Source organism: Platalea leucorodia (assembly GCF_965183815.1).
Source record: "Platalea leucorodia genome assembly, contig: HAP1_HAP1_SCAFFOLD_730, whole genome shotgun sequence".
NCBI classification, from domain to species: Eukaryota; Metazoa; Chordata; class Aves; order Pelecaniformes; family Threskiornithidae; genus Platalea; species Platalea leucorodia.
Genome location: NW_028120921.1, coordinates 1 through 12,835, shown reverse-complemented (window position 1 = coordinate 12,835; position 12,835 = coordinate 1). Strand labels below are relative to the sequence as shown.

The 12,835-nt window shown below is 75.8% G+C and overlaps 2 protein-coding genes across 2 annotated transcripts; both read right to left on the bottom strand.

Annotated features, from left to right (window-relative positions):
• Positions 1-365: 365 nt before the first annotated feature.
• Positions 366-6,345, bottom strand: LOC309604388 (protein phosphatase 1 regulatory subunit 12C-like; the record flags this gene model as incomplete). The annotated part of the gene is given in 7 exon segments (XM_082339334.1): positions 366-658; positions 1,535-1,642; positions 1,644-1,680; positions 2,750-2,909; positions 3,004-3,122; positions 4,219-4,349; positions 6,085-6,345. Coding segments are annotated over 7 exon segments (1,109 nt in total), but the record flags the coding sequence as incomplete, so codon positions are not given.
• Positions 6,346-6,549: 204 nt separating this feature from the next.
• TNNT1 (troponin T1, slow skeletal type) lies at positions 6,550-12,772 on the bottom strand (the record flags this gene model as incomplete). The annotated part of the gene is made up of 11 exons (XM_082339335.1): positions 6,550-6,595; positions 7,399-7,439; positions 8,062-8,152; positions 8,242-8,351; positions 9,319-9,429; positions 9,516-9,593; positions 10,713-10,829; positions 11,877-11,937; positions 12,032-12,053; positions 12,123-12,155; positions 12,759-12,772. Coding segments are annotated over 11 exons (724 nt in total), but the record flags the coding sequence as incomplete, so codon positions are not given.
• Between the last annotated feature and the right edge of the window lie 63 nt (positions 12,773-12,835).

Sequence of the window (12,835 nt, the reverse complement as noted above, 5' to 3'; positions counted from 1 at the left end):
GGTTGGGGGGGGTCCCAGAGGGTCCTGGGGGGGGTTGGGGGTCCCATAGGGGGGTTGGGGGGTCCCGGGGGCGTTGGGGATCCCATAGGTGGGTTGTGGGGGTCCCAGAGGGTCCCGGGGGGGTTGGGGGTCCCGTGCAGTGTTGGGGGGTCCTGGGGGGTCCTGGGGGGGGGTTGGGGTCCCATGCAGTGTTGGGGGGTCCCGGGGGGGTCCCGTGCAGTGTTGGGGGGTCCCAGGGGGTCCCGGGGGGGTTGGGGGTCCCATGCAGTGTTGGGGGGTCCTGGGGGGTCCCGGGGGGGTTGGGGGTCCCGTGCAGTGTTGGGGGGTTCCGGGGGGGTCCCGGGGGGGGGTTGGGGGTCCCGTGCAGTGTTGGGGGGTCCCGGGGGGGTCCCGGGGGGGGGTTGGGGGTCCCAAGCAGTGTTGGGGGGTCCCGGGGGGGTCCCGGGGGGGGGTTGGGGGTCCCAAGCAGTGTTGGGGGGTCCCGGGGGGGTTGGGGGTCCCGTGCAGTGTTGGGGGGTCCCGGGGGGGGTCCCGTGCAGTGTTGGGGGGTCCTGGGGGGGTCCCGGGGGTCCCGGGGGCTCACGTGGTGCTGCCGCCGCTGCAGCTCCTCGAGCAGGGGCAGCGTCTCCTCGTCCGCCAGGTCACAGGGGCGCTGGCCCTGGGGGGGACAGGGCTGCTGGGGGGCCCCCAGAGCCCCCCGAGCCCCCCAGAACCCCCCCGAGCCCCCCGGGACCCCCAGCTCCCCCCTCGCAAGGCCCTCAGAGCTGCCCTGGGGCTCCCTTGGACCCCCCAAACCCACTCAGACCCCCCCCAAGAACACCCCGTGTCCCAGCCCCCTGGGGACCCCCTGAACCCCCCATGGACCCCCTGAATCCCCCCAACCCCCCCCAGACCCCTGTAACCCCTGTGTCCGCCCTGAACCCCTCAGCCCCCCCGGGGACCCCCTGAACCCCCCCAGCGCCCCCCGGGACCCCCTGAACCCCCCAGACCCCTCTAATGCCTGTGGACCCCCCCGTGTGTCCCCCAGCCCCCCCGGGACCCCCTGTGTCCCCCCCCCAGCCCCCCCGGGATCCCCCAAACCCCCCAGGCCCCCGGGACCCCTGGGACCCACAGCCCCCCCTGAACCCCCTGGACCCCCTGGACCCCTATGGACCCCCCGAGCCCCCCAGTGCCCTGGGACCCCCCTGGGGACCCCCTGGGACCCCCCAGGCCCCCAGGACCCCCCCCGGCCCCCCGGGACCCCCTGGGACCCCCCCAGGCCCCCCCCCGGCCCCCCGGGACCCCCTGGGACCCCCCTGAACCCCCCAGGCCCCCGGGACCCCCCCTGGCCCCCCTGGGACCCCCCCAGCCCCCCCAGGACCCCCTGGCCCCCCAGCCCCCCGGGACCCCCTGGGACCCCCTGAACCCCCGGGCCCCCCTGGCCCCCTGAGCCCCCCAGCCCCCCCGGGACCCCCCCGGGACCCCCCGAACCCCCCCGGCCCCCCCGTGTCCCCCAGCCCCCCCCCAGCCCCCCGGCCCCCGGCCCCCGCCTCACCACGTTGTTGCGGGGCGCCATGTCGCAGAGGTGCTCGGCCAGCAGCCTGCAGGCCTCCTCCACGCCCCAGTGCGCGGCCGCGTGCAGCGGCGTCCACCCGTCCTTGTCCCCGCACGTCCGGGTCGTAGCCCGCCTGCAGCAGCAGCCTGCGCCCGGGCCGGCCCCTCAGCCCCCGGGGCCCCCCAAAACCCTTGGGGACCCCCAAGGCCCCTCGGCCCCCCCCCAGACCCTTGGGTTCCCCCCCAGACCCCTGGGGACCCCCAAAACTCCTCAGTCCTCCCCAAAAATCCTGGGTTCCCCCCAAACCCTGGGGCCCCCCCAAAACCCCTGGGGCCCCCCCAGACCCCTGGGGACCCCCCAAAACCCTTGGGGACCCCCAAGACCCCTAGGCCCCCCCAGACCCCCGGGTCCCCCCAAACCCTGGGGTCCCCCCCAGACCCCCGGGTCCCCCCCAAACCCCCAGGTCCCCCCAAACCCCTGGGTCCCCCCAAACCCCTGGGTCCCCCCAGACCCCCAGGGCCCCCCCCAGACCCCTGGGGTCCCCCCCAGTCTGGGTCCCCCCCAGACCCCCAGGGTCCCCCCAAACCCCCAGGTCCCCCCAGACCCCCAGGTCCCCCCCAAACCCCTGGGTCCCCCCAAACCCTGGGGTCCCCCAAACCCCCAGGTCCCCCCCAGACCCCCAGATCCCCCCAGACCCCCAGGGTCCCCCCAGACTCCTGGGCCCCCCCCAGTCTGGGTCCCCCCCAGACCCCCGAGCCCCCCCAGACCCCCGGGTCCCCCCAAACCCTGGGGTCCCCCCCAGACCCCCGGGTCCCCCCCAAACCCCGGGGTCCCCCCCAGACCCCCGGGTCCCCCCCCAAACCCCCAGGTCCCCCCAAACCCCCGGGTCCCCCCAGACCCCCTGGGTCCCCCCAAACCCTGGGGTCCCCCCAGACCCCCGAGCCCCCCCAGACCCCCAGATCCCCCCAGACCCCCGGGCCCCCCCCAGTCTGGGTCCCCCCCAGACCCCCGGGGTCCCCCCAGACCCCTGGGGTCCCCCCAAACGCTGGGGTCCCCCCAGACCCCCAGGTCCCCCCGAATCCCCCAGGTCCCCCCAGACCCTGGGGTCCCCCCCAAACCCCCAGGTCCCCCCAAACCCCAGGGCCCCCCCAGACCCCCGGGCCCCCCCAGACCCCGGGGTCCCCCCCGGGCCCCCCCGGACCCCCCCGGCCCCACCTCATGACCTCGATGTAGCCCTTGGCGGCGGCCACGTGCAGGGCGCTGGCGCCGGTGGCCGGGTGCCGCGCGTCCCGGATCTCCCCGGCGTCCAGCCAGCGCCGCGTGTCCCGCAGCATCCGCTCCTCCTCCGCCCGCTTGGCCGCCGCCACGTCCACCCCTGGGGGGCGCCGGGGCGTGACCGGGCGTGGCCGGGGCACGCCCGCCCCCGCCCCGCCCCCCCCCGCGGCCCCGCCCCCCGCGGCCCCGCCCACCTCGCCGCGCCACCTCGGCCCGCAGCAGCGCCTCCAGCCCCTCGTCCTCCGCCACCTCCAGCGGCAGCTCCCCGTCGCTCGTCACCGCCGCCACGTCCGCCCCGTGCTCCAGCAGGTACCTGGGGGGCGGGGGTCACGGGGGTCACGGGGGTCGCGGGGGTCGCGGGGGTCACGGGGGTCGTGGCGGGGGCGGGGGCGGGGGTCACGGGGGTCACGGGGGTCGTGGCGGGGGCGGGGGGCGGGGGCGGGGGGGGGCCAGCCACACCCACCTGGGCCTTGGGATGGGGAGACCCATGGCCCCCCCATGGCCCCCAGCCCCCTTCTAGCCACCATAGCCCCCCATAGCCCCCCATAGCTCCCTTCTAGCCACCATAGCCCCCCATAGCCCCCTTGTAGCCACCATAGCCCCCATAGCCCCCCATAGCTCCCCTGTAGCCACCATAGCCCCCCATAGCCCCCAATAACCCCCTTGTAGCCACCATAGCCCCCCATAGCCCCCAGCCTGGCCCCATAGCCCCCCATAGCCCCCCTGTAGCCACCATAGCCCTCCCTAGTCCCCCTGTAGCCACCATAGCCCCCCTGTAGCCACCATAGCCCCCCATAGCCCCCAGCCTGGCCCCATAGCCCCCCACAGCCCCCCTGTAGCCACTATAGCCCTCCCTAGTCCCCCTGTAGCCACCATAGCCCCCCATAGCCCCCCCTGTAGCCACCATAGCCCTCCCTAGTCCCCCTGTAGCCACCATAGACCCCCCATAGCCCCCAGCCTGGCCCCATAGCCCCCCCATAGCCCCCAATAGCCCCTCGATAGCCCCCCCATAGCCCCCCGTAGCCCCCCCCAGACCGCAATAGCCCCTGTAGCCCACCTGTACCCCCCCTAGCCCCCCTGTAGCCACCATAGCCCCCCATAGCCCCCAGCCTGGCCCCATAGCCCCCATAGCCCCCCATAGCCTCCCTGTAGCCCCCATAGCCCCCCTCTAGCCTCCATAGCCCCTCTGTAGCCCCCCATAGCCCCCCTCTAGCCCCCATAGCCTCTCTGTAGCCACCATAGCCCCTTTGTAGCCCCCATAGCCCCCCTCTAGCTCCCATAGCCCCTCTGTAGCCACCATAGCCCCTTTGTAGCCCCCATAGCCCCCCTCTAGCTCCCAGAGCTCCTCTGTAGCCCCCCCAGCCCCCCAGCCCCCCCCCAGCCCCCCGTAGCCCCCGTAGCCCCCTCACTGGGCGATGTGCCGGTAGCCGCAGGAGGCGGCCACGTGCAGGGGGGTCCAGCCCTCGTTGTCGGCCTGGTTGACGTCGGCCCCGCTCTCCACCAGGAACTGCACCACCTCCATGTTCTCGTCGATGCAGGCCTGGGGGGGGCCATGGGGGGGTGGGACCCCAGGGACCCCCAGGGACCCCCCCCCAGGGACCCCAGCACCAGGGACCCCCCCAGGGACCCCCAGGGACCCCCCCCCAGGGACCCCAGCACCAGGGACCCCCCCCAGGGCCCCCCAGGAACAGGGCCCCCCCCCGGGGACCCCCCCCCAGCACCAGGGACCCCCCCCAGGGACCCCCCAAGGGACCCCCAGGGACCCCCCCAGGGACCCCAGCACCAGGGACCCCCCCAGGGCCCCCCAGGCCCCCCCAGGGACCCCAGGACCCCCCCAGGGACCTCCCCCCCGGGGACCCAAGCACCAAGGACCCCCCCCAGGGACCCCCAAGGGACCCCCAGGGACCCCCCCCCAGGGACCCCAGCACCAGGGACCCCCCAGGGCCCCCCAGGGGCCCCCCAGGGACCCCAGGACCAGGGACCCCCCAGGGCCCGACCCCCCCAGGCCCCCCCCCCCCCAGGGACCCCAGCACCAGGGACCCCCCCCAGGGCCCCCCAGGGCCCCCCCAGGGACCCCAGCACCAGGGACCCCCCCAGCACCAGGGACCCCCCCAGGACCCCCCAGGGGCCCCCCAGGGCCCCCAGGACCCCCCCAGGGACCCCCAAGGGACCCCCAGGGCCCCCCCAGGGACCCCAGCACCAGGGACCCCCCCAGGACCAGGGACCCCCCCCCCCAGGGACCCCAGCACCAGGGACCCCCCAGGGGCCCCCCAGGGACCCCAGGACCAGGGACCCCCCCCCCGGGACTCCCCCAGGGCCCCCCCCAGGGACCCCCCCAGCACCAGGGACCCCCCACCCCCAAGGGACCCCCCCAGGGCCCCCATGGATCCACAGCCCCTCAGGCCCCTCCGGCCCCGCCCCCTCTGCACCAAGCCCCGCCCACCGCAGGCCCCGCCCACTGCCCCACACAGCCCCGCCCCCTCCCACTCACCCCCTGCAAACCCCGCCCCCCGCAGGCCCCGCCCATCCACTCACAAACCCCGCCCCTTCCTCCCAATGGCTCCCCCTGCAGGCCCCGCCCACTCCACCGGAAAAGCCCCGCCCTCCCTCTTCTGGCTCCGCCCACTCACACAGCCAGCCCCACCCCTCCTTCATGCAGGCCCCGCCCACTCATGTCAGTAACCCCGCCCCCTCCTGCCAGCCACTAGCCCCGCCCTCTCCCTGACAGCCCCGCCCATTCAACCAGCAACCCCGCCCCCTTTCTCACTCTGTATGCAGGCCCCGCCCACTCGGTCCACAGACCCCACCCCTTTCCCTCATCGTTTATGCAGGCTCCTCCCCTCTCTCTGCAGGCCCCGCCCCCTCCCCGACAGCCACGCCCCTTTCTCCCCTCATTTATGCAGGCTCCTCCCCTCTCCCTACAGGCCCCACCCCCAGCTCTGCAGGCCCCGCCCCCTTTCCCACTCTTCAGGCAGACTCCTCCCCCTCGCCCCAGCGGCTCCGCCCACTCTTTGCGCAGGCCCCGCCCACTCGGTCCCGGTCCCACAGGCTCCGCCCCTCACCCCGGCAGCCCCGCCCCTTTCTCCCATCATTCGTGCCGGCCCCCGCTCCCTCTTTGCGCAGGCCCCGCCCCCCGGCCCCGCCCCTCCCCCCGTTTAACGCAGGCCCCGCCCCTTCACCCCGGCGGGCTCCGCCCCCTTCTCCCCGCGCTAACGCCGGCCCCCGCCCCCTCTTTGCGCAGGCCCCGCCCCCCTCGCCCCGCCGGCCCCGCCCACCTGGTGCAGGGCGCTGATGCCGTCGGCGTTGGCCCCGCCCAGCAGCGCGCGCCCCCCCGCCCGCACCATGGCGCGCGCCTCCGCCAGGTCGGCGCCTGCGCAGACGGCGCGGAACTCGGCCGCGCGCTCGAAGCGGACGGCGCGAGGCCGCGGGGCCGCGGGGGCCGGGGGGGGCGGGGGCGCCGCCGCCGCCGCCGCCTCCCAGCGCCGCAGCTGCTCCCGCCGCCGCTCCCGGGCCGCCGCCGCCGCCGCCGCCGCCATCGCCGCCCCCCGCCGCCGCGGGGCCCCCGCCCGGCTGCCGTAGGTGGGCGGCGCCGGAAGCGCGGGGGCGGGGCGCCATGGCAACGGCCGCGCGGGGGGCCGCCGGGGCGGCGCGGGGCCACGCCCCCCCGCCCCCTCCCGCCCCCGCCCCCTTGACGGACGCGAGCAGGCGCGCGCCGGACGTGACGTTTATTGGGGGCGGGGTCACTTCCAACGGCCGCCGACGCGGCCCTTCCCGACCACCTTCTTGCTGCGGGGGGCGGCGGCGGCTGGGACCCGCGGGCATCCGGACCCCCGGCCCCGACCGCGGCCCCCCGGCCCCCCCGCCCCCCCCCAGCCCCCCGAAATCCCCCCCCAGGGCCACCAACCCCCCCCCCCAGGACCCCTAATTCCCCCCCCAGGGCCACCAAATTGCCCCCCAGAGGCCATCAAACCCCTCCCAGAGGCCACCAGTCCCCCCCAGTCCCCCCCAGTTCCCTCAATCCCCCCCCAGTTCCCCCAAGGACCCCCCAGTCCATCCCAGTCCCCCCCAGTCCCCCCCAGTCCCCCCCAGTTCCCCCAAGGACCCCCCAGTCCATCCCAGTCCCCCCCAGTCCCCCCCAGTTCCCCCCAGTTCCCTCAATCCCCCCCCAGTTCCCCCAAGGACCCCCCCAGTCCATCCCAGTCCCCCCCAGTTCCCCCCCAGTTCCTCCCAGTCCCCCCCAGTTCCCCCCAGTTCCCCCAAGGACCCCCCAGTCCCCCCCCAGTCTCCCCCAGTCCCCCCCCAGTTCCCCCCAGTCCCCCCCAGTCCATCCCAGTCCCCCCCAGCTCCCCCCCAGTTCCTCCCAGTCCCCCCCAGTCCCCCCCAGTTCCTCCCCAGTCTCCCCCAGTCCCCCCCAGTCCATCCCAGTCCCCCCCAGTCCCCCCCAGCTCCCCCCCAGTTCCTCCCAGTCCCCCCCAGTCCATCCCAGTCCCCCCCAGTCCCCCCCAGTCCATCCCAGTCCCCCCCAGTCCCCCCCAGCTCCCCCCCAGTTCCTCCCAGTTCCTCCCAGTCCCCCCCAGTCCCCCCCTTACAATTTCTGAGCGTGGCTGATGCGGTTGTACAGGACGTTGATCTGGGGAGGGGTAAGTGTCGGCCCCGGCCCCCAGCGCCCCCCAGCGCCCCCCGGGTCCGGGGGGCCCAGCCCCCCATTGCCCCCCAGATCTGGGGGTCCCAGCCCCACAGCCCCCCAGCCCCCCATCGCCCCCCCGGGTCCGGGGGGCCCAGCCCCCATCTCCCCCCATCGCCCCCCGGGTCCGGGGGGCTGGGCCCCACATCCCCAGGGGACCCAGGGGGCTGGGCCCCCCAGTGCCCCCCAGCCCCCCATCGCCCCACAGATCCAGGGGTCCCCCAGCCCCCCATGGCCCCCATCACCCCCCCAGCCCCCCAGTGCCCCCCAGCCCCCCATCGCCCCACAGATCCAGGGGTCCCCCAGCCCCCCATGGCCCCCATCACCCCCCAGCCCCCCAGTGCCCCCCAGCCCCCCATCGCCCCACAGAACCAGGGGTCCCCCAGCCCCCCATCGCCCCCATCGCCCCCCATCACCCCCCAGCCCCCCATCGCCCCCATGGCCCCCAGCCCCCCATCACCCCCCAGCCCCCCATGGCCCCCAGCCCCACATCGCCCCCCATCACCCCCCAGCCCCCCATCACCCCCATCGCCCCCAGCCCCCCCCCGCCCCCCCCCTCGCCCCCCACCTCGTATTTCTGGCGCCGCAGCTTCTCCATCAGGTCGAACTTCTCGGACTCGAGCTGGTGGATCCAGTCGTGGAGCTCCTTGGCCTTGACCCTGGGGGGGGCGGGGGGGTCGGTGGGGGGCGGGGGGGGTGGGGGAGGGGCGGGGGGGGTGGGGGAGGGGCGGGGGGGGAGGGGCCCCACCTGAGCTCGTCCTCCCGCAGGTGCTCGATGTTGAGGGGCCGCTTGCGCTCGGCCAGGATCCGCAGCTTCATCTCCCGCCCCGTCTGGCGCTTGCCCCGCTTCTGCTCCGCCTGCGGACGGGGCCGGCGCCGTGGGGCGGGCTGGGGGGCGGCCATGGGGCGGCCATGGGGCGGGCTGGGGGGCGGCCATGGGGCGGCCATGGGGGCTATGGGGCGGGCTGGGGGGCGGCCATGGGGCGGCCATGGGGCAGCCATGGGGCAGCCTGTGGGGCGGGCTGGGGGGCGGCCATGGGGCGGGCTGGGGGGCGGCCATGGGGCGGCCATGGGGCAGCCTGGGGGGCTATGGGGCGGGCTGGGGGGCGGCCATGGGGCAGCCTGGGGGGCTATGGGGCGGGCTGGGGGGCGGCCATGGGGCGGCCATGGGGCGGGCTGGGGGGCGGGCTGGGGGGCGGCCATGGGGCGGCCATGGGGCAGCCTATGGGGCAGCCTGGGGGGCTATGGGGCGGGCTGGGGGGCGGCCATGGGGCAGCCTGTGGGGCGGGCTGGGGGGCGGCCATGGGGCAGCCTGGGGGGCTATGGGGCGGGCTGGGGGGCGGCCATGGGGCGGCCATGGGGCAGCCTGTGGGGCGGGCTGGGGGGCGGCCATGGGGCGGCCATGGGGCGGCCATGGGGCAGCCTATGGGGCGGGCTGGGGGGCGGCCATGGGGTGGCCATGGGGCGGCCATGGGGCAGCCTGGGGGGCGGGCTGGGGGGCGGCCATGGGGCGGCCATGGGGCGGGCTGGGGGGGCTATGGGGCAGCCTGTGGGGCGGGCTGGGGGGCGGCCATGGGGCAGCCTGTGGGGGCTATGGGGCAGGCTGTGGGGCGGGCTGGGGGGGCGGCCATGGGGCAGCCTGGGGGGGCCATGGGGCAGCCTGGGGGGGCTATGGGGCAGCCTGGGGGGCGCGCTCTGGGGGCTATGGGGCAGCCTGTGGGGGCTATGGGGCAGCCCGTGGGGCGCGCTCTGGGGGCTGTGGGGTGCCCCACGGGGCTGACCCGGGCCGGGGGCGGGGGGGCCGTTCTGTGGGGCCGGGCCCCACCTTGGCCAGGTACCCCCCGAAGTGGGGCATGGTGGACAGCACTTTCTTCTTCTTGGCGTCGTCCTCCGCTCGCTTCTTGGCCTCCTCCTCCTCCTTGCGCAGCTTCTCCTCCTGGGGGGGATGGGGGGGATATGGGGGGGGGGGTGGGGGGATGGGGGGGATGGGGGGGTGGGGGGCCCCGCCCCGCCCCCGCTCACCGCCAGCCGCGCCTGCCGCTCCCGCTCCTTCTCGGTCCGGCTCCGCAGCTGCTCGTTGCGCTCGGCCCGGCGACGCTCCTGCGGCGCCCGCGGGACCCATGGGACCCACGGCGACCCACGGGACCCACAGCGACCCACAGCCACCCATGGGACCCACAGGGACCCATGGGACCCACAGCGACCCACAGGGACCCATGGGACCCACGGCGACCCACGGCCACCCATGGGACCCACAGGGACCCATGGGACCCACAGCGACCCACAGACCCACAGCCACCCATGGGACCCACAGCGACCCATGGGACCCACAGCCACCCACAGGGACCCACGGGACCCACGGCGACCCACGGCCACCCATGGGACCCACGGCGACCCACGGGACCCACAGCGACCCACAGCGACCCATGGGACCCACAGGGACCCATGGGACCCACAGCCACCCACAGACCCACAGCAACCCACGGCGACCCACAGACCCACAGCGACCCACGGGACCCACAGGGACCCACGGGACCCACAGCCACCCATGGGACCCACAGCGACCCACGGGACCCACAGGGACCCATGGGACCTATGGGACCCACAGCCACCCACGGGGACCCATGGGACCCACAGGGACACACGGCCACCCACAGACCCACAGGGACCCACGGGACCCATGGGACCCATGGGACCCACAGCCACCCACGGGGACCCATGGGACCCACAGCCACCCACAACCACCTACAGACCCACAGGGACCCATGGGACCCACAGCCACCCACGGGGACCCACAGGGACCCATGGGGCCACCCACAGACCCACGAGGACCCACGGCCACCCAAGGGCCCACAGGGACCCACGGGGCCACCCATGGGACCCACAAGCGACCCACGGCCACCCAAGGGGACCCATGGGACACCCCACCACCGCCCCAGCCCCCCATGGCCCCCAGCCCCCCAGGGCCCCCCGCCCCACGGCCCCCAGACCCACAGGGACCCCCCAGGGACCCCGTGCCCCCCAGGGCCCCCCGCCCCACGGCCCCCAGACCCACAGGGACCCCCCAGGGACCCAGGGCCCCCCGCCCCACGGCCCCCAGACCCACAGGGACCCCCCCCAGCCCCCCAGGACCCCCGCCCCACGGCCCCCAGACCCACAGGGACCCCCCAGGGACCCCGTGCCCCCCAGGGCCCCCCGCCCCACGGCCCCCAGACCCACAATCCGCTCCATCAGGGCCACCAGCTCCTGCTCCTCCCGGCGCCGCTGCTCGAAGTGGGCGTCGATGAGGGTCTGCAGCTCCAGCAGGTCCTTCTCCATCCGCTTGCGGTGGATGTCCTGGGGGCGGGGGGCTCAGCCCGCCCCACAGCGCCCCACAGCGCCCCCCCGCCCCACAGGGGCCCCCCCGGCCCCCACAGCCCCCCACAGCGCCCCCAGACCCACAGGGACCCCCACAGCGCCCCCCGCCCCACAGGGGCCCCCCCGGCCCCCCACAGCCCCCCATAGCCCCCCACAGCGCCCCCAGACCCACAGGGACCCCCACAGCCCCCCATAGCCCCCCACAGCGCCCCCCGCCCCACAGGGACCCCCACGGCCCCATAGCGCCCCCAGTGACCCCCAGCCCCATAGCGCCCCACAGGGACCCCCCAGCCTCATAGCCCCCCCAGCCCCATAGCCCCCCCAGTGACCCCCAGCCCCATAGCGCCCCACAGGGACCCCCCAGCCCCATAGCGCCCCCAGCCCCATAGCACCCACAGTGACCCCCAGCCCCATAGCGCCCCACAGTGACCCCCAGCCCCATAGCACCCACAGTGACCCCCAGCCCCATAGCCCCCCCAGCCCCATAGCCCCCCCAGTGACCCCCCAGCCCCATAGCACCCACAGTGACCCCCAGCCCCATAGCGCCCCACAGGGACCCCCCAGCCCCATAGCGCCCCACAGTGACCCCCAGCCCCATAGCGCCCCACAGGGACCCCCCAGCCCCATAGCGCCCCACAGTGACCCCCAGCCCCATAGCACCCACAGTGACCCCCAGCCCCATAGCCCCCCCAGCCCCATAGCCCCCCCAGTGACCCCCCAGCCCCATAGCACCCACAGTGACCCCCAGCCCCATAGCGCCCCACAGGGACCCCCCAGCCCCATAGCGCCCCACAGTGACCCCCAGCCCCATAGCGCCCCACAGGGACCCCCCCAGCCCCATAGCGCCCCACAGTGACCCCCAGCCCCATAGCGCCCCACAGGGACCCCCAGCCCCATAGCCCCCCAGCCCCATAGCCCCCCCCAGCCCCATAGCCCCCCCAGTGACCCCCCAGCCCCATAGCCCCCCCAGCCCCATAGCCCCCCCATAGCCCCCCCAGCCCCATAGCCCCCCCAGCCCCCACTCACATCGAAGTCCACCCTCTCCCCCTCGGGGATCTTGGGGGGCGCCAGCTGGGGCACCACGGGCCTGGGGGGGCCGGGGGGCGGCGGGGGGGGTCAGGGGGGGCGGGGGGGCAGCGGGGCCGCCCCTCCCCCCGCCCCCAGCCCCCTCCCCCGCTCACCGGGGCCGCGGCCGCTCCTCCTCTGGGGGGAAAAGGGGGCGTCAGGGGGGGCGGGGGGGGAGGGGCGGGGGGGTGGGGGAGGGGCTCCTACCTGGCTCCTCGGGCGGTTTGGGGGGCTCCGATGCTGCGGGGGGGAGGGGGAGGGGGGGGTCAGGGGGTGCGGGACCCCCCCAACCCCCGGGGGGGGCGGGGGGGGCGGGGGGTCCCGGGGGGGCGGGGCCGCACTCACCTTCCTCCTCCTCCTCCTCCTCCTCCTCCTCCTCCTCCGCCGGCTCCTCTGGGGCGCGGGGTCATGAATGCGGGGGGTCATTAATTAATTAATGCGCGGGGTCATTAATTAATTAATGCGTGGGGTCATTAATTAATTAATGCGTGGGGTGATTAATTAATGCGCGGGGTCATTAATGCGCGGGGTCATTAATTAATTAATGCGTGGGGTCATTAATGCGTGGGGTCATTAATTAATGCGCGGGGTCATTAATGTGTTGGGGTAATTAATGCATTGGGGTAATTAATGCGTTGGGGTCATTAATGTGTTGGGGTCATTAATGCACCGGGGTAATTAATGAGTGCACCGGGGTAATTAATGAATGCACCGGGGTAATTAATGAATGAATGCACCGGGGTAATTAATGAATGCACCGGGGTAATTAATGAATGAATGCACCGGGGTGATGAATGAGCGCCTCGGGGCTCGTTACGCGCCGCGCGCGCGGGGGCCGCTCACCTCCGGGCCGCTCCCTGGGGGAGGAGAGGGGTGAGGGGGGGAGGGGCGCAGGGAGGGGCGCGGGGGGGGGGAGGGGC